Source organism: Neoarius graeffei, chromosome 13, assembly GCF_027579695.1.
Source record: "Neoarius graeffei isolate fNeoGra1 chromosome 13, fNeoGra1.pri, whole genome shotgun sequence".
NCBI classification, from domain to species: domain Eukaryota; kingdom Metazoa; phylum Chordata; class Actinopteri; order Siluriformes; family Ariidae; genus Neoarius; species Neoarius graeffei.
Window position 1 is genome coordinate 64,874,227 of NC_083581.1, and position 24,629 is coordinate 64,898,855.

The window sequence follows — 24,629 nt, forward strand, 5'->3', positions numbered from 1 at the left end:
TTGCACCGTGGGTCAGAGAGGACTGAAATTTCATCTGTGCTGTATGTCGAGCATGTATAGCATATTTGACAATAAAGTTGACTTGACTTGATAGTTTAGATTCTTCAAATTAACCACCGTTTACCTTGATGATGCTTTATACACGATTAGCATTATCTTAACCAGCTTCATGAGGTAATCACCTGGAATGCTTTTCAATTAACAGGTGCCTCGTCAAAAGTTAATTAGTGACATTTCTTGCCTTCTTAATGTGTTTGAGATCAAACAGTAAATAGCCCTATTCCACAACTGTAGTAATCCATATTATGTCAAGAACCACTCGACTAAGTAAAGAGAAACGACATCCATCATTACTTTAAGACATGAAGTGTCTTAAAGAAAAAACATTGAATTAGAAGATGTGTCCAAATTTGTGGTGGCACGTAGTGGTTAGCACAGTCGCCTCACAGCAAGAAGGTTCTGGGTTCGAACCCAGTGGCCGGCGAGGGCCTTTCTGTGCGGAGTTTGCATGATCTCCTCGTGTCTGTGTGGGTTTCCTCTGGGTGCTCCGGTTTTCCGCACAGTCCAAAGACATGCAGGTTAGGTTAATATGGGACGGCCTTGGGCTGGGGTGCCCTTGAGCGAGGCACCGAACTCCCAACTGCTCCCCGGGCGCTGTTAGCATGGCTGCCCACTGCTCTGGGTGTGTGTTGACTGCTTCAGATGGGTTAAATGCAGAGAGGAATTTCACAAGTGTGTGGTGAATAAAGTTGTGCTTTAGGAACAGAACAACCTAACTATTTAAAAAAAAAAACCCTGTGTGTGTGTATGAAAGAGAGAGATGGTCTTAAATGTTATAAGAATATATTTTCCTTCTCCTTCTTTAAACTTTGTTTAGGTACAGAGTCTTCTTCTTTCGGTTTTATGGCGGTTGGCAACTAGCTTCAATGGTGCATTACCGCCACCAGTTGGACTGGGGTGTGATACTTGAGTTAAAAAAAAAAACCTAAATTCTTTTAATTAGACCTGTGTTCCTTCTCATTATCTCTAGCCGCTTTATCCTGTTCTACAGGGTCTCAGGCAAGCTGGAGCCTATCCCAGCTGACTACGGGCAAAAGGCGGGGTACACCCTGGACAAGTCGCCAGGTCATCACAGGGCTGACACATAGACACAGACAACCATTTACACCTACGGTCAATTTAGAGTCACCAGTTAACCTAACCTGCATGTCTTTGGACTGTGGGGGAAACCGGAGCACCCAGAGGAAACCCACGCGGACACGGGGAGAACATGCAAACTCCGCACAGAAAGGCCCTCGCCGGCCACAGGGCTCGAACCCGGACGTTCTTGCTTTGAGGCAACAGCGCTAACCACTACACCACCGTGCCGCCCCCCTGTGTTCCTTAAGAAACTAAATAAATATTTGAAGCAGATTTCACCTGTACTTCTTTGCAGAATGTCCTCCAAGTTTAACACTAATTGTTTCTCTTGCAACTGTAAAATTAATCTTTGTCTTTCTTCCTGGTATTTAGGACATTGCAAAATAACATGCTCTGTAGACTCTGGGCTGCCACAGAAATCACAGTTTCCATCTGCATGCTTTTTTATTATCACCAAAGAACTATTTAATCTTGTGCGTCCAAACCTCATTCTCAAAAAAGCATCCTCCTCTTCCTTACTTCTGTTGGTGTTTCTACTCTTTCCCACTTTGTTCTGGATATTATAAAACTGTCTCCCAGTCTGGCCATTGTCCCATAATGTTTGCCATTTTCCCTTAACTATGTTTTTAATCATACTTTTAATTTCTGCCTTGCTGTAAGCGACTTCAATATCTATGCTGGGATTTCCAGCTGCTTGTTTAGCGCACTTATCTGCCATCTCATTCCCTACAACTCCTATATGAACTGATACCCATACAAGAGTTATCTTAACTCCTGTCTTTAACAGATTATTTGCAACTTGTAATATTTCATACAAAATGTCCTGCCTTGATTTTGACTGGGACGTTCTAATGCTAATCAAAGCTGAGCTGGAGTCTGAAGCAATTACTGCCTTCCTTGGCCTGTTAACTTCCACCCATAGCAGGGCTAGCCACACAGCAACCAACTCCGCTGTATAAACTGCTAGATCATCATTGATTCTTTTGCCTACTTTGACTTTTAACTTTGGGATAACAAAAGCAACCCCAACTCTTTTACCAGCCATTTTAGAGGCATCTGTATATAGAATTATATCCTCTCTATACGTCTCCATAAGATAGCTCTGAACCCTTAATTTGTCCATGTTACTCTCTTGCATCTCCTCTAATAACCCCAGGTCAATGGATATCTCTTTAAAGACCCATGGTGGGACAGCTGGGATAGGCACAGTAGGACTTATCTTTAATTCACTAAACCCTATCTCATTAACTTTATCATTTATCACCCAACCAAAACTTCTGACTTGGGCATTTCCACGCTCTTGACATTGCCTCAGGACTGGTTGACTCATATGATTTTCATTATGACCCTTTAAATTTGCCCAATACACAATGGCTAACTGTTCTCTTCTAAGATGAAGAGGCATTTCTCCCATCTCCACCTGGATAGCTGGCACTGGAGTAGTTTTAACAACACCAGGTACAGAGTCGTGTTTGTTAGCAGTTTATCATCGTTCATTAACGCACTGAACTCAGGGACCGCACATCTCACTTTACCTTGCTCATTTGCACTATTCCGCACTACCTCATCTTAACAGCTGCTAGTTTGTTTATACTGCTTATTTCATGTTTCATGTTTACCTGCTATACATAGTTTGCACATGACGTCACAGAGTCGGGGATTCCCTAGTGGCGGCCATCTTGTGGGTCAAGCTTACTGTACGGGTCACTGAGCACACATTGTAACGCGCGAGTACAAAGTCTTCAAAAGAACCCAAGCAGGCTATTTAAAGCTAGCAATGGTGCACACCTGTTGTATTCACGGCTGTCGTAATAGGTCAGATGATGACGTCAAGCGGAGCTTTTATGGAATTCCCACTGTACGGGAGCACGAAGGTGAGCAAACAAAGAAACTCAGCATACAAAGGAGAAATCTATGGCTTGCGAGAATCAACCGCAAGGATTATCAGCCTTCCAAACACAGCAAAGTCTGCTCCGATCATTTTATAAGTGGTAAATTGTTTAAATAAACAATCAATTGCGTTAAAGTTTGTTTTTGGAAACCAAAACATCGTGTAAACAATCTCTGGAGAATGCCTAAATGGAACCGCTGAGTGTACATTTACATTGTAATGTACACTTAATATCGCTCGTTTGTCACGTTTCTATTTGACACTTGTCACTTCACTCATGCAAGGGTCATTTTTGAAAAACATTTTAGGTCTGGGCGGCACGGTGGTGTAGTGGTTAGCGCTGTCGCCTCACAGCAAGAAGGTCCTGGGTTCGAGCCCCGGGGCCGGCGAGGGCCTTTCTGTGTGGAGTTTGCATGTTCTCCCCGTGTCCGCGTGGGTTTCCTCCGGGGGCTCCGGTTTCCCCCACAGTCCAAAGACATGCAGGTTAGGTTAACTGGTGACTCTAAAATTGACCGTAGGTGTGAATGTGAGTGTGAATGGTTGTCTGTGTCTATGTGTCAGCCCTGTGATGACCTGGCGACTTGTCCAGGGTGTACCCCGCCTTTCGCCCGTAGTCAGCTGGGATAGGCTCCAGCTTGCCTGCGACCCTGTAGAAGGATAAAGCGGCTAGAGATAATGAGATGAGATGAGATTTTAGGTCTATTCTGTATGATTTGATTTGTGTTTAATCAACTTATTACGGTTGCATAACATTCAACAGTCTATTTAATGCTAGAATATATAAAGTTGTATATATCAGACAGCCTTTAAAGTTTGATGAAGTCAGTTTCAGGCTTTGGCAGTTTCAGGCTTTGGCAGCCCTGCATAGTCACTTGAAAATGCATCTTTGTCCACTTTGTAGGGGTCAGTTCCCCAAATCAAGGCCAGTTTGGCTGCATACCGTTGTTGTGAGATGTCGTCTAATGTATCTATATACTTCTGTTTGCTTGATTTTGCTGACATTAATCTTTATTTTAGAAAACTGACTATATAACTTCATAAATTCGTCTGAGATAACGTAGCTGGTAATGGCGATGGTCCGTTTTGTTTGCCCCACAAGATGGCGGCTGAAGGCCGTTCCCTGGAATGCCGTGATGTCAGTGAAAACTATGTATACCTCAAGTGCCCTTGACTGTTTTGGTTATTTGAACCAATTTGTGTGTGTGTGTGTGTGTATATATGAGTGTTTAGGGCGGCACGGTGGTGTAGTGGTTAGCGCTGTCGCCTCACAGCAAGAAGGTCCTGGGTTCGAGCCCCAGGGCCGGCGAGGGCCTTTCTGTGTGGAGTTTGCATGTTCTCCCCGTGTCCGCGTGGGTTTCCTCCGGGTGCTCCGGTTTCCCCCACAGTCCAAAGACATGCAGGTTAGGTTAACTGGTGACTCTAAATTGACCGTAGGTGTGAATGGTTGTCTGTGTCTATGTGTCAGCCCTGTGATGACCTGGTGACTTGTCCAGGGTGTACCCCGCCTTTCGCCCGTAGTCAGCTTGCCTGCGACCCTGTAGAGCAGGATAAAGCGGCTAGAGATAAAGAATGAATGAATGAATGAGTGTTTAGTCTACGTCTAGTTAATATCTAGAGTGTTTATACTGTGTATATTGTCTGAGTGTTTAGTCTGTGTGTAGTTCTTATCTAGTGTTTACACTGTTTATATTGTCTGAGTGTTTAGTCTATGTCTTGTTCTTATCTAGTGCTTATACTGTTTATATTGTTTGAGTGTTTAGTCTATGTCTAGTTCCTATCTAGAGTATTTATATTGTTTGTTTTTCTTTCAATTATTCTATTTTTATTTATTGCATTGCCTGTTTGCACCGTGGGTCAGAGAGGACTGATATTTCATCTGTGCTGTATGTCAAGCATGTATAGCATATTTGACAATAAAGTTGACTTGACTTGACTTTATATGATGTAAACAGGTTAAACCCTGCCAAGATGGCGGAACAATCCCATAATGCAGCGCTACGTGACGCCGATTGATTAGTGCAGATGCAGCTCCTGCCGGCAGGTGGCGGTAGCGCACAGGACTCCAATTCCCACACTCACTAAAGCGGATACTCCGGCTGTAGAAAAAGAAAACTGTGCTTTCGCACGTCGATGAGTAAAGGGAACCCCCTGAAGCTAGTAACTAGCTAGCAAAGTGTGGGAAGATGGAAGATGAGGAGATCGCTGAAAGCTGGGAAGAAGCTGCCGACAGTGGGGTGAGTATGAGACGGTTATAATTGTTTGACCGGAAGCGGCTCTCTGGAACGCGGGTCAGTTAGCAGTGTGGTCCGAAGGGCGTTTTGTTGGAAGGGAAAGAAAGTTAGCCAGCTAGGCCGCGGGGGAGATCCGTCTGTGCTGGCTGATACACTTCATGGTTTTAAACAAGAGAAAAGGTTTTTAAATCGTATGTGGCGGCATATTTTGATAGAATATCGCGAAACATACAGTAGTTGTTGAGTGACTAGTTTTATCTGCGTGCTATGCAGTTAGCTTGTAGCTGTGTTTGTAATAAAGAGAAGAAAAACCCGAGTTCTTCAGGCGCTGGTCCGAAACCAGTCACCCTGATGCAGTTTGGGAGTCGTTAGATGGTGTTTATTCGTTTTATTTAATTATTTACTTTGTAAATAGTTTATTAACTTTGACCTGAACTACCGCCGCTCAGTTAGTTAGTTAGCTAGCTAGCTGCCAAAAAAAAAAAGTCAGTGTGAGAGCCAGTGTGGCCCTGACTGCTGCTAACAGCTTAGCCACTTCTTCACGAACGGGTTCGACTTTAAAACGTGCCTGAACGGAGGCGGTTCTGTTTTGTTTTAGGCTTTGTTCAGACTTTCCTCTTTAGTTCAAGGAGACAGAAATAATTTGCCAAAACGACCAGTTCACATGGTAGTCACGTTAGGTAAATATTAACCTTTATTTCTGATATTTAACTCTGTATCCAAACCAGTCTCTCTTGTGTGTTCAAATGTTGATTCTTATCAACAGCACGTTTCCTAGTGGTGCAGGTGGTTAGCACTGTCGCCTCACAGCCTGGGTTCTGGGTTCGAGTCCGGTGGCTGAGGCGGGGCCTTTCTGTGTGGAGTCTGCGTGGGTTTCCTCCACAGTCCGAAGACATGAAGTGCTCTTGAGCAAGGAACCTAACCGCACTGTCGCCTCACAGCCAGAAGGTTCTGGGTTCGAGTCCGGTGGCTGAGGCGGGGCCTTTCTGTGTGGAGTCTACGTGGGTTTCCTCCACAGTCCGAAGACATGAAGTGCTCTTGAGCAAGGAACCTAACCGTACTGTCACCTCACAGCAAGGTTCTGGGTTCGAGTCCAGTGGCTGAGGCGGGGCCTTTCTGTGTGGAGTCTGCGTGGGTTTCCTCCACAGTCCGAAGACATGAAGTGCTCTTGAGCAAGGAACCTAACCGTACTGTCGCCTCACAGCCAGAAGGTTCTGGGTTCGAGTCCGGTGGCTGAGGCGGGGCCTTTCTGTGTGGAGTCTGTGTGGGTTTCCTCCACAGTCCGAAGACATGAAGTGCTCTTGAGCAAGGAACCTAACCGTACTGTCGCCTCACAACCAAAAGGTTCTGGGTTCGAGTCCAGTGGCTGAGGCGGGGCCTTTCTGTGTGGAGTCTGCGTGGGTTTCCTCCACAGTCCGAAGACATGAAGTGCTCTTGAGCAAGGAACCTAACCGTACTGTCACCTCACAGCAAGGTTCTGGGTTCGAGTCCAGTGGCTGAGGCGGGGCCTTTCTGTGTGGAGTCTGCGTGGGTTTCCTCCACAGTCCGAAGACATGAAGTGCTCTTGAGCGAGGAACCTAACCGCACTGTCGCCTCACAGCAAGAAGGTTCTGGGTTCAAGTCCAGTGGCTGAGGCGGGGCCTTTCTGTGTGGAGTCTGCATGGGTTTCCTCCACAGTCCGAAGACATGAAGTGCTCTTGAGCAAGGAACCTAACCGCACTGTCGCCTCACAACCAAAAGGTTCTGGGTTTGAGTCCGGTGGCTGAGGCGGGGCCTTTCTGTGTGGAGTCTGCATGGGTTTCCTCCACAGTCCGAAGACATGAAGTGCTCTTGAGCAAGAAACCTAACCGTACTGTCGCCTCACAGCCAGAAGGTTCTGGGTTCGAGTCCGGTGGCTGAGGCGGGGCCTTTCTGTGTGGAGTCTGCGTGGGTTTCCTCCACAGTCCGAAGACATGAAGTGCTCTTGAGCAAGGAACCTAACCGTACTGTCGCCTCACAACCAAAAGGTTCTGGGTTCGAGTCCGGTGGCTGAGGCGGGGCCTTTCTGTGTGGAGTCTGCGTGGGTTTCCTCCACAGTCCGAAGACATGAAGTGCTCTTGAGCAAGGAACCTAACCGCACTGTCGCCTCACAGCCAGAAGGTTCTGGGTTCGAGTCCAGTGGCTGAGGCGGGGCCTTTCTGTGTGGAGTCTACGTGGGTTTCCTCCACAGTCCGAAGACATGAAGTGCTCTTGAGCAAGGAACCTAACCGTACTGTCACCTCACAGCAAGGTTCTGGGTTCGAGTCCAGTGGCTGAGGCGGGGCCTTTCTGTGTGGAGTCTGCGTGGGTTTCCTCCACAGTCCGAAGACATGAAGTGCTCTTGAGCAAGGAACCTAACCGTACTGTCGCCTCACAGCCAGAAGGTTCTGGGTTCGAGTCCGGTGGCTGAGGCGGGGCCTTTCTGTGTGGGTTTCCTCCACAGTCCGAAGACATGAAGTGCTCTTGAGCAAGGAACCTAACCGTACTGTCGCCTCACAACCAAAAGGTTCTGGGTTCGAGTCCAGTGGCTGAGGCGGGGCCTTTCTGTGTGGAGTCTGCGTGGGTTTCCTCCACAGTCCGAAGACATGAAGTGCTCTTGAGCAAGGAACCTAACCGTACTGTCGCCTCACAGCCAGAAGGTTCTGGGTTCGAGTCCAGTGGCTGAGGCGGGGCCTTTCTGTGTGGAGTCTGCGTGGGTTTCCTCCACAGTCCGAAGACATGAAGTGCTCTTGAGCGAGGAACCTAACCGCACTGTCGCCTCACAGCAAGAAGGTTCTGGGTTCAAGTCCAGTGGCTGAGGCGGGGCCTTTCTGTGTGGAGTCTGCATGGGTTTCCTCCACAGTCCGAAGACATGAAGTGCTCTTGAGCAAGGAACCTAACCGTACTGTCACCTCACAGCAAGGTTCTGGGTTCGAGTCCAGTGGCTGAGGCGGGGCCTTTCTGTGTGGAGTCTGCGTGGGTTTCCTCCACAGTCCGAAGACATGAAGTGCTCTTGAGCGAGGAACCTAACCGCACTGTCGCCTCACAGCAAGAAGGTTCTGGGTTCAAGTCCAGTGGCTGAGGCGGGGCCTTTCTGTGTGGAGTCTGCATGGGTTTCCTCCACAGTCCGAAGACATGAAGTGCTCTTGAGCAAGGAACCTAACCGTACTGTCACCTCACAGCAAGGTTCTGGGTTCGAGTCCAGTGGCTGAGGCGGGGCCTTTCTGTGTGGAGTCTGCGTGGGTTTCCTCCATAGTCTGAAGACATGAAGTGCTCTTGAGCAAGGAACCTAACAGCAAGAAGGTTCTGGGTTCGAGCCCAGTGGCCTTTCTGTGTGGGTTTCCTCCGGGTGCTCCGGTTTCCCCCACACTTCAAAGGTTAACATGGGGCGGCCTTGGGCTGAAGTGTCCTTGAGGAAGGTACCTAACCCCCAACTGTTAGTGGGTGCTGTAGTATGACTGCCCACTGCTGTGTGTGTGTTTTCACTGCTTCAGATGGGTTAAAGGGCATATTCTGGACCAATTTTGTTTTTTTATTTGAGAGCATGTCCCTTTACACACTCATCCAGAAGGGTAATTTTGCACAAGGCTATCTGTCTACAGCAGAAAAAAAATAACAAAACACGTCTGGAAATTGTGAATCTTGACGTTATCTGCGGAAGCGCCAGCAGGCTGCGTGAGCTTGCGCAGTTTCAGTGCACAGCCTGTGTAGACCAAGCGCTCCCATTTCTTTCTCATTGTCCGGTCTTTTGGGAAACAATGAGTACTAATCCCATCAAGATTGGTGTTGCTACACCCTCCTACGATACATCTGTTAACCATTTTAATAATTACATGATAACGTTGAAGAAATTTGCAGAAAACCACCAGTTTGTTTTGTCATAAACAAACCAGCGCTGACGTAGGATTCAGAGCGAGGCATCCCGCACGTGACATCACGAAAATCAATGTTTCCCGGGAAATCCAAATGCGAAGTTTTTTCAGAGATGGACCAATTTGCCTCAAATGGCTTGATTTTAACTGAATTTTTCTGGTATTGTGCAAGGTAAAAAAAAAAAAAAATTGCAGAGAATGCAGAATGTTACAGATATTTGACCAAGTTTAATATAAAATAGAATTACATTGATCTTGCTCCTGAATTCGGGGACCCCAGACGTCCGCTATTTAGTGGAATTCCGCTATTTTTCTAGCCAAATTTATTTTTATTTTATTATTTTTTTTTAAATCTCTTGTATATCCGTTAAAAATGTTTAAGTAAAATGACCAGCAGAATACGTTCTGATTTGGTTTGTTTGTTTAGCGATGTTTGTTTGTTCTCGTTGACATTCGGGAACACTCGGAAGTTAAATTGATGTAAATTCCGCGAGACTGTACGCGATAGAATGAGAACAATATGGCTGCACCCATTTGCTAGAAAACGTGTTTTAACTCCGTTCGTGCTTTTGTTTCTAATGCGTTGAACTTAATTCAATATGTTGTGGAAAAAAAAAGATATCCTCCATAAGAGACACAGTCATCCAGATCCCATGCTTGTGAAAAATATGACTGGATCATTTAGATTGTATGACAAAGAGTTGCGCTTAGCCAGAGAGGAAGTTGAATCCAAGAAGAGATTAATGAATGTGGTGAATACAGAACTTGAAACAAAAGCTCATGTGAACAGAGTAGCCAAGAAACTATCCAAAAGAGCACTGCAGGAACATCAGAAAAAGCAGAAGGAAAGATCAGAGAAAACTGGAGGAAAGCTCACAGAATGCACCCCAGAAAAGAGCATTAAATTCCTCTGCAGTGAAACCTTTCAAAAAGAGGTTTAAATCAAATATCTCCAATATTTGCTGTACATATGTATATATCTAATATTACTGAATCATTGAGTTCTGCTCATATTCATGATTTTTGAAAAATGAATGTGGCTTATATTAGACTAGTATTGACTAACTTGAAACAAAAAAAAGAGATGAACTATGGATGCTATTATATTATAACAATCAGTGGAATATTTAGGCAAGTATATTCTTCAAAGCTACATTTTTATAATTTTTTTTTTTTTTTGCCACTTATGTCATTGATTACAAAATATGGCATCAAATAGATACACATTATTGTTAGGGCTGTAATGATACACCCAACTCACGATTCGATTCGTATCGCGACTTTTGACCCACGATTCGATATGCCCACAATTTTTTAAAAATGTTTTTTTAAAGTAATAAATTTGACTTATTAACATTTACTTACTTACATTAACTATTTAATAACAAATAATTCAGACCACCGCAGAGAATGAGTAATATGTATGCAAAAATGAACAAATGTATATCCAAAGACTTTTATTTCTCAAAATAATACTGTTGAGCCGGAAGCTCTGTTGTTTTTTCGGTTCTGAAAAAGTCATTTTTCCAAATCGTGTAACTCCGTTAAGATTTTTTTGGGGGGATGGCTCTCACTGTCTCACTCTCATAGGGCCAATTATTTTCTGTGATCGCGGAAAACAGATGGAAATTACGGAATTTTTATGGTGAAACATTGCTCGCGTGTCAAAATGTAACTGCCGCAGAAGGCTTCCGCCCAAGCAGACATGCCTTCAGTGTTGCCAGATATTGCTAACGTTTTCCACCCCAAAATATGTTCAAAACCAGCCAAAAAGCACCTAAACCTGCCCAATCTGGCAACACTGCATGCCTTTCCGGTCAAGTGATTGTGATTGGCTTGTGGCACACCTAGCCAGCCAATGAGCTGCTTGTTTACAGATTCGCTCCCCGCGTCGCAACCAGAATGGCGACCGCTTAAAAGAAATGAATGCTCTGCCAGTGGCGAGTGTGGACGTTGCGTGACTCGCAGAAGATTGTCGCAGGTCGGCGAAAAAACGACTTACTAATAGATATAAAAAAAAAAGTAATTTAAGTAAGTTTAAAATGTAATTTAAATAAAAAGTAAAGTATTCATAAATTGAAGTTTGGAAGCGCTTCTGTTTTAGGGCTGAGGAGAAGTTTGAAAGGGTGTACCGCGATTCTGCCTTCTTGTATCGCGATACGGATCGTGGCTCTGCGTATCGCGATTTCGATACGCATATCGTTACATCCCTAATTATTGTTAAATTCTCTTGCTTTTCTATGTTAAATCTATGTAAAAAAATGTGTTCTATGAGTTTCACTGTGCTTGTGTACATGTGACAGGCTGCTTCTCCTAGCTCGGGAAAAGGAACGATTTAATATGCGAAATACGGTGTGCCTGGTTTAATCCGTTTACTTTTGATAAGCCAATTAGGCTTATAGCAAAGATAACTAAAATAATCAGAACAGTTTTACTAGCTAGTAGACTAGTTCATGGTAAACTACCGTCCTGTCAGGCCATTGAAAGAACAACAGGTTTTAGATGTTTGTAAATCAGTGAGTTGATTTGTTAAGCGTTCAATTAATATTAGATTATAAAGCCCCTTCTTGTATTTAATAGATGAGTTTTTTTCGAAAAACCCTGACCTATTTTTTGATGTGTGACCAGAGGTGTAATTAGAGTTGACGGATATACTGCAGTAAAATAGGTTCAGTAACCAAAAGGGAAGGAGGGGGACATCCTGCCCCTTATTAAATTTAGCAAACAAGCTTTCGTTTTGTTCGTAGCCAACTTTTTAAACTTATTGCTACATGAATTCAGGCTGATTTCGACAGTTTTGTTGTGCCAACAAATTTTCAGCATCCAGCCTGAATATGATGAACAGGCCTTGTAGGGATCGGGACGCAGTGTCCAAAGCTGTTTTCATATGCGCTATCAATAATTCTATATTTCAGGTATTCGTTTGTTAGAAAAAGAATTCTCAGTAGAAAAAGAATTCTCAGTAGAATTTGACCGAAACGGAAAACGTTTTTGTGAAGCAAACACCATAAGATTTAATACGATCCAGACAGCTTCAAAAATTAATAACTCGGCCAGGGGAGCTCATAGCGAAGCCAAATTTTACAGGCACTTCCCTCTAAGCCTTCCTCTCCGAAAGAGCATGGTCTCGGGTCTGCAAGACTGCGCCTCAGCCCGGTGTTTGCAAACGAAGCCCCGTGAGAGCACTGCTCTGCGTCTGAAGATTTAATACGATCCAGCCAGAAACAGACATGCAAGCAAGCAGGCTGCAATGACGAGAGTTAATTCATCCCAGGGTCAGCAAGTGGCACGGGCCTATGTGGGTATCTTCCCGTGTCGAGGCGCATGTACTATGGTACTCATTTGCTTTACAAAAAATTTTTTCTTTCAGTCAAATTCCATTGAGAATTCCTCCTTTTTTTTTCTAACAAACAAATACCTGAAATATAAAATAATTGGTAGTGCGTATGAAAAAGGCTTTGGACGAAATGACCTGTATTTGCCTTGTATCGTGACACAAAGTACAGTGATGTGGCATCTGGGACACTTTACGACACCCTAACAAAAAAGTCTAGCGTGTCGGAATTTTTTTTCTCACCTAGTTTGATGACAACTACATGTTCCTTGATCGCCATGATCGACGGTTTCTTGACCCTCATCCCTGATGACACACAAGGACTTGAACAATGATTGGTTGGGGTCAAACTTGTAGTGTTGCCAGTCTCCTGACACATGCACAGCAAGAATTTATGGCAGGGTGACCTTTGCGAAAGACAAAAAAAATTATGTAGTCTGATCCAGCATAATATGCTTCAAGGTTGTGTGATTGTTCCTCAGTGCTGTAACTATAGGGCACGCTACTTTCGCAGTCCCACCGCCTGCTGCACTACACACATCAGCCAGGGCGTGAGCTGCTGGAGGTAGAGCTAAATAGTTTTACTAGGCAGGTTAATTAGCATGAACAGACGACTGAAGATCTTTTCAGATTCAGGAATATGTGGTATGTGAGAACACTGATAAAATCAAGTCCAGCATTGACGTAATAAATCTACTGCTAGCACATGTACTCAACTTGTAATTAAACATGTCTAGAGGGGGAAAAAAGTCCTAGTTGGGCTCAGATAATCTTTATGCACAATTCAAGAACAAAACACCATAGTTTATAGCTGAAATGTAGGTCATTTTTGGTCTTAACTAGCTTGTCGTACAATGTTGCATCAACATCCATTGTTAGCTACTACTCTAGTTTAGTAAATTTATGCTTTGAGATAGTCGAAGCAGATAACTGGGCAGCAGTTTAGTTTATATACAGTTGTGTTCAAATAAATAGCAGTGCATTTTTTTAAAAAAAGTGTTATTTTTTTAATTTTTTTATAACAGCTTTTACGTATTTCAAATGTAGTGGAAGCATTACACATTCAACTTCAAATCAAAGTGTTAACAGCTTGTCAAGTCTGCGTTCATGTTTACAGGAAGCAAAGAAAAGTGAAATTAATGTTGACGCTGCTTTTTTTTTTTTCCATATTGAACTATTTGCATAACCATTGTTTTTGATAACTGCTGTTCGTCTGTGTTGCATCAACTCAACCAACTTCTGTCACTTAAACAAGTATTTCAGCCCAGGATTAATTTTTGGGTTTTACTTCAGAAACTGCATTTTTAATGCCACCCCACAAGTTTTCCGTGGGATTGAGGTCAGGGGATTGAGCTGGCCACTCCATTACCTCAATCCTTTTTGTCTGGAACCAAGATGTTGCTTGCTTACTCGTGTGTTTGGGGTCGTTGTCTTGCTGAAACGCCCATTTTGGGGGCATTTCATTTTTGGCATATGGCAACACCATCCTCAAATATCAGGGTTCCAGAGGTGGAAAAACCCGGGTGCAGAAAGTAAAAACCCTGCCACGTTTTTGCTCCAGCCAATTCAATGAACCAGCTGATCCTAATTACCACATCCCCTAAGCCAGGTTGATGAGCTAATTGGTGAAATCACCTGTGTTGAGAGCACAGGCAGTAGGAAAACCTAAGCAGGACTTTTAGGCTACGTTCACACTGCAGGCTGAAGTGACTCAAATCCGATCTTTTCGCCCATATGTGACCTGTATCCGATCTTTTATTGACAATATGAACAACACAGATCCATTTTTTTTAAATCCGACCCAGGCCGTTTGGATATGTGGTGCTAATTCCGATTCCTATCCGCTCTTTTCATATGCAACTTCAGTCTGAACCGCCAGGTCGCATTCATCCGACTTACACGTCATCAACAAGCCACAAACGTCACTATTCTGCGCTGAAGTAGGCGGCGGGTCTCTCAAAAAAAGTTACAACAACATGGCGCATAATCACGGGCACAGATAGAGGGTGGGACGAGTCATATTTAAATTCACCTCGTTCGGTCCCCCCTACTTATAGGGAGGAAAAAACGTCTATGCTGTCTTTCTTTGCATAAGGCAAACCTCACGGAAAAATCAAAAGACTAATTACCATTCGGTTTATTGAGGTGCACGGCAGTGTATACATATAGTTGCAACAACTCACATAAAACAAAACAAAGACTGATTCGGTTGGTTGAGCTGCGCAGACTGCACAGGTTGCGAGCTTGAGCTTGGTTGCTATGGTTACTAACAAGTTTGACAGGCATATCGGGGTTGGTTTGCTGGCAGCTTTGTGTGTCTCCCCCCCCCGTTTTTTGTCCCCCCCAGTTCAAAAAACGTATCTGCGCCCCTGCGCATGACATCAATGCGAGGGACGCTTCGGGCTGTGAAGGTTCTGAATCTTCTCAATGAAAGGACGCAGAGGTTAGGGAGCTGATTTCCATTTGGGGGGATGCAGCTATTCAAGCTAGATTGGATGGGTCATACCGCAACCGGGCGGTTTTACTTCTGTAAACACTGGCCATGCTCACTGCGTGTGACGTTGTCGTATCCTGCAGTGCGCATGCGGAACACTTTTAGGTCGCTTTTCGTTCATACTGAGGATCACATACAAGTCGCATATATTTGTTAATGTGAACGACCTCACAAAAAAATCGGATTTCACAAAAAAATCGGAATTGAGCATTAAGCCTTGCAGTGTGAACGTAGCGTTACTCTGTCAATCCAGTTTTTCCACCTCTGCAGGGTTCCCATTGGCGCTCGTCATTGACGAATATAATCCATCAGTGACAGAGAAAATTCTTAGCAGTCGTTACACTGACTAATGTATTTGTCGTTATCATAAGTCATCTTTTCTAGAAATCCCTCAAAGTCCCTCCGTTTGCCAAGCTTTTGACCAATCACAGTGTGTCTTAATCGGCCTGGTGTGGTGGGGTAATTATCTCTGCGTGAACCAAACAATGGCACAGTCTAAGCTGACAGAGGTGTTGTGTTTTTTGGACAGGCTTCTTCAAGCACTGAAGATTTAAGGGCTGAAACAGCCATGGGAGAGGCACACTCAGAGCCCCTACTCTGTCCCTGAGCACATCGGACAGTGTCAGTAATACAGGGGTTGGTTTAAAAAAAAAAAACTGCCAGTGTTGTCAGGCGGCAAGTGAGTGAAATGAGCTACGTTTTGGACGGCGTGGCGTCGTTCGACACAATCACTGGGGCTTTCGCCCCCAGGGTATTTTCGCCCTCAAAAAAAAAAGAAAAAAGGTTAATAGAAAACAACTGACTTGGCTGTCAATTGGGATTTTGAATGTTGTAATAAAACGTAGCTTAGGATGTCTTTGCGGTCCTGAAGGTTTATATACTTTGTATTAAACTGATGATAAATTTTACTAGTGAGATTAAGTCAATTGATGTGCCTCAGTTTCCTGAGACATTATGGGTGTTGATAATGTAATAATCAGGAAACAGTTCACTCCAGTTTCTATCTGCATAAATTTAAAAAGAGCCGTGTCAAAATCACTAAAGATGTTGTAACCTTTGAATGTGTGTGGGTAATAATACCTTGTAAAGTTAGATTTCGCGTTCACAACTTTTTTTTTTTTTTAAACAGCCAAACGCCATTTAAAAAAAAAAAATACAAGCCCCGGGAAAACTTGACTTACCCCGGGTCTCTTCAACAGAGAAATGGCTCTGGTCTAACGAACAGTATGATGTAAAACGCTGTGTCATTCTGTGTTCGGGTTCTAAATCGGATTCCTTCGCTGTTTGTTCCAAGGCTCTTCTCGACTCTGTTCAATTGTAAGTCAAGTTTTGTGTTCAAGTAAAGGCTAAAGGGAGTCCTAATATATCTCGAATAATTCCATGCTAAAATAACCTTAAGTAAGCTCAAGGTTTAACTTGATGGCGCACAGGGCACCCAAAATCAAGTCTTATTAGAGGCTGGAGTAGAGCCTAAGCTGTATCTGTACAAATATTTCAGTTGTGCCAGTTTGGTTGGTATAAACCTGTATTAAGTCCACTTTGATAAGTCAGTAACTAAGAAAAAAATGGAAACTAGGAAAAAGTGACGAATATTTATTGAACTTTTATTTTTCAAGGAAAAAAGTGGAGAATGTTTTTCAGAACCCAGAGGGAACCCTGAAATATTTTGATGTCTTCAAACTGATCCGTGATGCCTGGTATACAATAAATCGTCGCTGTCGGTTCAAAACCTGCTATGTGACAATTTAGGTCAAATTGGGTTCTCTATGCTGATTGGTCAATTTTGACCTCGTGCTTCCATTTATGCTAATTAGAAAAGCTAATAATAGAACAACTTGTTTTTTTACTGGCTTCTCAGCTTATTTCAGAGTTTTTCAGTTTTTTACGTCTCCTGTAAAAAAGGAAAAATGTCACATAGCAGGTTTTGACCTGACAGCGACGAAATATTAGCCTGGCTAACGCGACTTCAAAGCTCTCCGAGCATTTGGTCTGGCCAAGCTATTAAGCTAAACCGTTTCCCAGAGCCCGTGGTTGACCCGCCTCCCTGAAATGCCTCAGTTTGCTACTGGTCGAAGCCAGAAAAGGCTGTGACGAAGCTTAAACCAATCACATCACTCTTTCCTCTGACGTATGCGACGCGACGGGGCTAACTGGTAGATTAAACTCTTACCGAAGCCGGTCGGGAGCAAGGCAAAAACGTCCTTCCTTTCAATAAATACCTCCAGGGCTGCTCTTTGCTCCGTTTTCAATGAGAACTTCCCGTTGAATGCTTTCAATACAGCATCTACCGCTGTGTTAAAGGCTTGCCGCTGCTCCATGTTCGTGATGTGAATGAAGCGCTTCCGGCATAGATTCTGTAAACAATCTGTGGCTTCCGGTCGCAGTTCTACTACGTCAGTGCCTTGAACACGCCTCTACCCAGGGCCGTTGGAGATGCTCAAAGTTGATTGGCTCCCGATTTTTCGGGAGCTTGGAAGAGCTGTAGGTAGCCTGCCAGGCCAGACTAAGCTCGGAACAGGCCCTCGTGTTGCGTCACGCTTAGGATGGGCGGGCCCAGGCTAACGAAATATGCCCAACACCGTAGTATGAAAAACAGGGCTCCTCATACCATGATTTTTTTTTTTTAAAAGATTTTTTTGGGGCTTTTTTTCACCTCCATTGGACAGGACAGGAAATGAGTGGGAGAGAGAGACGGGGAGGGATCGGGAAATGACCCCGGGTCGGAATCGTACCCGGGTCCCCGGACCCACGGCACGGCGCCCCAGCCACCCGAGCCACGACCCCCCCCCATACCATGATTTTTGCGCCACCATGCTTCACTGTGGCTTGAATTCAGTACCCAAGCGTCATCTGATCTACTGTCGATGACCAGTAGACCCGAAAAGAACAGTTTTATTCATCAGCCCACAGAATGTTATGCAATTTCTCTTTGGGCCAATCGATGTGTTCCTTGGTGAACTTTAACTTATTCTGCCTTATTTTCCCCCTCCCAACAGTGATTTTATGTGGGCTTCGATCAAACGTCTTCTGACTAACAGTACTTGTAGATAATTTTACATCACTGATCCTTCTGGAGGTTATGATTTGGCTGAATTTTTGCCATTCTGATGATTCTTCGATCCGTTTTTAACAGTAGTTGCTCATTTTCTTCCTCAGGTTTTTGAGTTCATTTCAGCTGAGCGTCTTATTTGTTGCACTTTTTTTTTAAATACGTTTCCCCCTCTCCAATCAACTTTTTAATTAAATTATGTTCCTCCAAACAATGTTTGGAACGACCCATTTTTACGTAGCAATTCAGAAGGAAACTTTTAACAATGTGTGAAAGATTTGCTTCCCTTCTTCCTGAATAAAGGACAGTTACACTACGTTCACACTGCAAGGCTTAATGCTCAATTCCGATTTTTTTTTTTTTTTTTGGTGAAATCTGATTTTTTTGTGAGGTCGTTCACATTAACAAATATATGCGACTTGTATGTGATCCTCAGCATGAACGAAAAGCGACCTAAAAGTGTTCCGCATGCGCATTGCAGGATACGACGACGTCACACGCAGTGAGCATGGCCAGTGTTTACGAAAGTAACCTAAAGTTTCCTGTGTATGACAGTAGCCAGCATGGAGTACCTGGCGATGATGCAGTTGTTGCGACGGAGCCAGAACCTGCACAATAGCCTGATGTTAAGGAGGAGGTTGAGAAGGAAGAGGGAAAGGGTTTTGGCTCAGGCGTTCTGCGGGGTAGTGACTGCAACCTCCGTTCAAAGGAACATCAAAGCCATGTTGTTGTAACTTTTTTTTGAGAGACCTGCCGCCTACTTCAGCGCAGAATAGTGACGTTTGTGGCTTGTTGATGACGTGTAAGTCGGATGAATGCGACCTGGCGGTTCAGACTGAAGTCGCATATGAAAAGAGCGGATAGGAATCGGAATTAGGACCACATATCCAAACGGCCTGGGTCGGATTTGAAAAAATCGGATCCGTGTCGTTCATCTTGTCAATAAAAGATCGGATACAGGTCACATATGGGCGAAAAAATCGGATTTGAGTCACTTCAGCCTGCAGTGTGAACGTAGTGTTAATGACTCCTGTTTTCACAGCATGAATGAATTCTCGAAACTGCACCCTGCTATTATTTTGAATGCGCCCCTTTCAGGCTACGTTTACATTAGACCGTATCTGTCTCATTTTCTTCGCGGATGCACTGTCTGTTTACATTAAACCCCCTGGAAACGCCAGGAAACGGGAATCCGCCAGCGTCCACGTATTCAATCCAGATCGTGTCAGCTCCGGTGCTGTGTAAACATTCAGAATACGCTGTGCTGAGCTCTAGCTGGCGTCTCATTGGACAACATCACTGTGACATCCACCTTCCTGATTCGCTGGCGTTGGTCATGTGACGCGACTGCTGAAAAACGGCGCGGACTTCCGCCTTGTATCACCTTTCATTAAAGAGTATAAAAGTATGAAAATACTGCAAATACTGATGCAAATACTGCCCATTGTGTAGTTATGATTGTCTTTAGGCTTGCCATCTTTCCACTTGCAAGTGGTAAGTGATATGCGCTGGGATCTCACACACAGCGGCTCAGTCCCGAATCACAGCTTGTGCGCTTCACTTGCGCGCTCTGTGAGCTGCGCAGGGCCGGAGTGCGCACCCTCCAGAGGGCACTCACTGTTCAGGGCGGAGTGATTTGGAGCGCAGGATGCCTGCGGAGCCGAGCGTATCCGTGTATTAGGCTTGCCATCCTTCTACTTGCAAGTGGTGAGCCTTGCGCATGCCCTAAATGCACTGGGATCATGTTACGCGCCGTCTAAAGTCATGTGATTAGCGTATCCGCGTATTGGCGTTGCTGTGTGCACGGCTAACGGTTTTAGTGTAAACGCGAATCGTTTTAAGAACGTTAATCTGATGATCCGCTGATTTGACGTAATGTAAACGTAGCCTCAGTGAATGAGTCAATAACTCAGAACAAGCATTGTGCATATCCTGAGAGCTGGGTCTGTTTTTCCGATTACGTTCCTTCATCTACAAGTAAATTATTTGCTATGCAGAGATAGCACTACTAATAAGTGGTTCATCAGGTTACTGATGTACTGCTATTTCTTTTAGCACAACTGTACCGTGTTTATAAAATCGACGGTGAATGAAGAATAGTTTGAGAGAGAAGTTGGTGAACGTTGTTCTGTCCTAATATTGTAGATCTTAGTCGCTGTATGTGAACTGGCCTTGTTTGTTGAGCAGCTAAGTCTCTGAACTGAAATTCATCCCTGCTGTTAATTTAGCTGCTGTACTAAGCATGTATAAATAACTCTGAAGCCATGATACTTGACACTGGCACAGAGGCTCCTTGTACTACCCTTAATGTTTTGAAAGTCTACTCTCTTGCCTGTACTTGTGGGGAAAGCATTTATGCAGCTTCAAAATTCTCATTTCAGGAAATGGAGAGACGGTTGGAGGAGAAACTCCGCATCAGTCAAAAAGAGAGGCAAGTCACATTTTTCACGTGTTGCGTTCCTACTTTCTGCGTTTCCCTCCTTCAAGTAACTTTTTTTTTTTTTTTTTCCCCCCCTGTAGACTCTCAAGGGGGAATTCGGGTCGCTCACCAATAAAGGCCATCGTGATCCAAGACGACTCCCTTCCATCTGCACCACCTCCACAAATCCGCATTTTAAAACGACCCACCAGCAACGGATCCTTGGGGCCGTCTGTAACACAGAGCCGACCCTCCCCACAAGTGAAGTCTTTAGCTCAGAGGGAGGCGGAATACGCCGAAGCCAGGAAACGGATCCTCGGCAGTGCTGATGACACACCTCAGGAGAGACCCACATCAGAGAGGTAATTCGAATTTGAGCTTTTTGTGAAGCAGAACGTACTTTGCCCATATTCTTCTCTTGTAGTTCATACATCAGATGTTAATGTGGCTGAAAAAATCTCGACAGTGTCTGTGTTTATACCAATTTGATGACTGAAATTTATAGTTTCTTAAATACACCTATTATTCAATGTGGAAATGTTTACTTTCTAATCTGGCCTAGGCTGTCTTCTCAAGAATCAGTTTCAGATACAGGAATTCAGTCTATCCCAGTAGAAGTCAGTCTGTGGGCTGCTCCCCCTTCGTAAAGCGACCTCGGGTGTGAGAAATGCGTTGTATAAATTGAACTGATTATCTCAAGATCTCAAACACTTCTAGGCAAGTGTGATTTCCTGATACGGTGAACGTCAGGCTTTGATCAAGTTGTCAGATAGCTACGTGCTATAGAAAAACATGAGTCCAGTCAACTTTGGCGGTAACTTTTTAAAATGCTGTAGCTTGTGGTTCAGTTGCATAAAGTTCAGTACAGGAAACAGTGTAGTTTTCAGAAGCGTATATTGGTAGGAAATTGTTGCCTGGGAAATCCCTTGCTTTTATGAAGGGGACATGTCTTGTGTTCAACTTAACAAGGGAGCGGGAACTTGGAATGATGTCATTTTTGAGCTACGAAGGGGAGGGCGGATGTCACTGATGTAGTCAAGGCAACCGAAACCATGACCAAGACCTAGAGCATTGTGTGAGAAGGGGGGCAGGGCAGGGCAGGGTGATAACCGTTAACAGGAAGAAAAATTTCAAACTAACAATGAGTCATGTTATTGATTGGATGGAGAATTTCCTGCTTCAAATGCAATCACAACAATGAAAGTTGTACCCTGTCCACACTAGGGATTTTGTACCGATACGATACTACTTTCGTACCCCAACACCTGTCCACACTAGCAACTGTATCGGTACCAGGGCTTTGAACCAGAATTTTTTTCCTATTGGTTCGTTCCGAACAGAAACGGAATTTTAACGTTTCCGGTTTTGGGTTCCACCATTAAATAGACGTTCCCGAACCGGTTAGAACAAAAAAATTTCGTTCCCGGAACGGTTAATTACGTTCCCTGTCAGCTGTTTAACAAATGGCTATAAAATGATGTCTCTGTCTCATCCAGCTTAAGCCAAATGTAGGCTAATTCTATTACAACCCTCATTAAATAAGACAAGAAATAATTCAAAACAATTATTTCAAATGTTGGCGATTTGGATTCTCAGTATGTCTTCCCATCTACACCAACAGAAAAAGTGCCAAAAATGAAAGATAATTCGTTTAGTGTGTTACCAAAGGCTAGTCAGGCCCTATGCATTGATAGGCTAACAGAGGTTAACGTCATTTAATGTTCGCGAGCCTCTCATTAACGTGGACAAATATATTGATATCGTGTTTGAAATTGACGTTTTTGAATAACGATAGACTGCAATATTTACCTCTTAAGATGTGGAGACGTGATAGTAGTCCACCCTCCCGCTCTCTCCATTCAGTCAGCGACCGTCACACAGGAAGTGAACCCCAGCGGGTCATAGAAACTTGCGCAGGAGAAGAATTACTTTTTTATTTGTAGGCTACGGAAACTTTGAGGAACGAAATAAAAACCGGTATTAACCGGATACCATTATTTTTAATAAGCGTTTCTGTTCCGGAACATAAATAATAAAGTTTCTGGTTTCGTTTCTGTTCCATGTGAAATAGAAAAAGTTCCCGGTTTTCGTTCCTTGAACCGGTTCAAAGCCCTGATCGGTACAAAAGCCACAAATGTATGGGTTTCGTATCGGTACTGTAGTGCTTCGCTGTAGTGTGGACAGATAAAGCGGCTCTGTATCGATACAAATATAATGCGCATGCGAAAACGAAACGACCGTGGAGCTACATGGAGCAGAGAAAGGGGGGAAAGGGAAGAGGGAGAAAGGGATTCGTTTTTTGTTTCTTTCTCAACTGCCTCATGCGTTTTATGAGTCGACTGAATAAATGACCACCAGAAATACAGACTGTACATTGACAAAAAGCGCACACGCGTTGTTTCATCCGCCATATTCCCGGAAGGAAGTTACTCGGTAACCACGGAAACATTTGGCGCACGCGCATTTCAACTACCGTGAAAGAAAACCGCAAACATTTCTCGCTAGTGTGGACAGATGCACTAAACTGTACCGGTATACTTTGTATCGATACAGTTATACCACTTTCATACCGGTATAAGTGTGAACACAGCATTAAATAAATAAATCAGACGATGCATAGGCAATTGAGTGAAATCCCTGCAGGTGTGGTCTTGACACAAAATCTCGAGTCCTCCATGTCTAAGACCGAGACCTTTTTAGCCCAATGCAGCATGAGGTAGTGTTTGAGCTCATTTGCATTTTATTTGCTAAATCGAATATTACAAGACAATATATGTAGTAACTTTCCTTAAATGCATCTCTGTTTAGGTCACCACGTTCAGGAAACCATATACCTTCAGAGGACACAAGGTCAAACAACCACGTAGTTCGGCAGCCAGCAGGTCCAGATGGTACACAAGGCTTTCGCCAGCGCAGATAGGAATAATAAAGGCCTGGGAGAAAAGGAGCTCTCTTGGTCCATCTCCCAACAAACGGTTCAAATTCAGATAATTTTTAAAACAATATTTAGGATGTGGGATGTTTATGAAATGAGGAGAGAACCTCTCATCCTCACCCATCAGGGCTCAGGAGCCAGTGTGGAATGTAAAAGGGGAGGAAATAACGTGGAAGAGCAAATTTACACTGTGATGAGGACTTCTTCCAGACACTGCTCACTGTGATTCCTCTTCCCACCCCCCACCCCCCAAAAAAAATCAGCTTCCCTCAACACCTTAACTTACTGTGACTGGTGACCCATCTGCCAACAGACAGCATTCAACCTTGAAGTGCTCTGGAAATCAGTCATGACCTCTGAGGAAGACGGTTGGAACAGAGTGATGCCATATGATGATGTGCTGGAAGTGTTGTAAGATGTTGCACAGGTCATCAGCTCTCAGCAATAATATTAAGGATATTTCTCTATCAATTTTCATACTTTTCTTTTCCAGACTGCTCTTCCCAAGCTTTTGTATTAGGTATTTTTGGTTCATTTTGTTTTAACTTGGTCAGCCAATTGCCATACGTTTTTAATGGGGAAGGGAATGGTGAGGGTTCGATGGAAATGAGTCAAGTTTTGTTTACAATTATTTTATTATATTATAAAAAATAATCCTGGGTCTTCCTATGACAGTCCTGGTTTCTACATAAAGAAAAAATTAGAGTAAAAATAATTTTCTGCCTTTTATATTAGTTGGGAAGGTAGGAATATTTAATATCAATTACAAATTATGTGTAAACTGCTTTTGGTTCTGGGGAAAATGAAAAGGAGAGGAGCAAAGGGGAAAGAATTACTGTTTTCTTGTGCTTCTTTTTTTCTTTATCTGCTGAAGTAGGAACTCAGGTCATAGACTGAATTAAATATCTTAGTTTTGTAGCGGTGCATGTGGATCACCTGCCACAAGGTCACCTCAAACTGGAGTCCTAGAAGAAATTATTTAACTTTTTTTTTGTTAGTGCTGTATTTCAAACAGCAAGCACTAGACTACCACACTGCATCTCTCTCTCTCTGCCTCTAAATTTCTTAGTCACAAACACAATCCTTCGTTGGGAAAAAGTATACAGGAATATCCTTTAACTTTTCAAATGTCCATCTGTTATACTGTATCAAACCAAACAGTTTGAGTTGTGTGTGAACATGGCTACTTGCTTGTAAATACTTTACAAAAATGACCATTTAATAAACTTTTTAAAGTAATGAACTTGTATATTTTAGAAATGCTACC

The 24,629-nt window shown here is 43.7% G+C and overlaps 1 protein-coding gene across 1 annotated transcript; it reads left to right on the forward strand.

Moving 5' to 3' along the window:
- Positions 1 to 5,100: 5,100 nt before the first annotated feature.
- On the forward strand, positions 5,101 to 24,601 carry szrd1 (SUZ RNA binding domain containing 1). The gene is made up of 4 exons (XM_060938341.1): positions 5,101 to 5,265; positions 20,390 to 20,439; positions 20,529 to 20,789; positions 23,236 to 24,601. The coding sequence occupies exons 1-4, from the start codon at positions 5,215 to 5,217 to the stop codon at positions 23,345 to 23,347; spliced, it is 474 nt and encodes a 157-aa protein (XP_060794324.1). The 5' UTR covers positions 5,101 to 5,214; the 3' UTR covers positions 23,348 to 24,601.
- The last annotated feature ends 28 nt before the right edge of the window (positions 24,602 to 24,629 follow it).

Excerpts from the sequence above, each read along its gene's own strand:
- szrd1 (XM_060938341.1), top strand. The coding sequence starts at position 5,215 with ATGGAAGATGAGGAGATCGCTGAAAGCTGGGAAGAAGCTGCCGACAGT. Across the intron at positions 20,440-20,528 it reads CGCATCAGTCAAAAAGAGAG|ACTCTCAAGGGGGAATTCGG; the intron begins GCAAGTCACATT and ends CCCCCCCTGTAG. Across the intron at positions 20,790-23,235 it reads GAGAGACCCACATCAGAGAG|GTCACCACGTTCAGGAAACC; the intron begins GTAATTCGAATT and ends ATCTCTGTTTAG.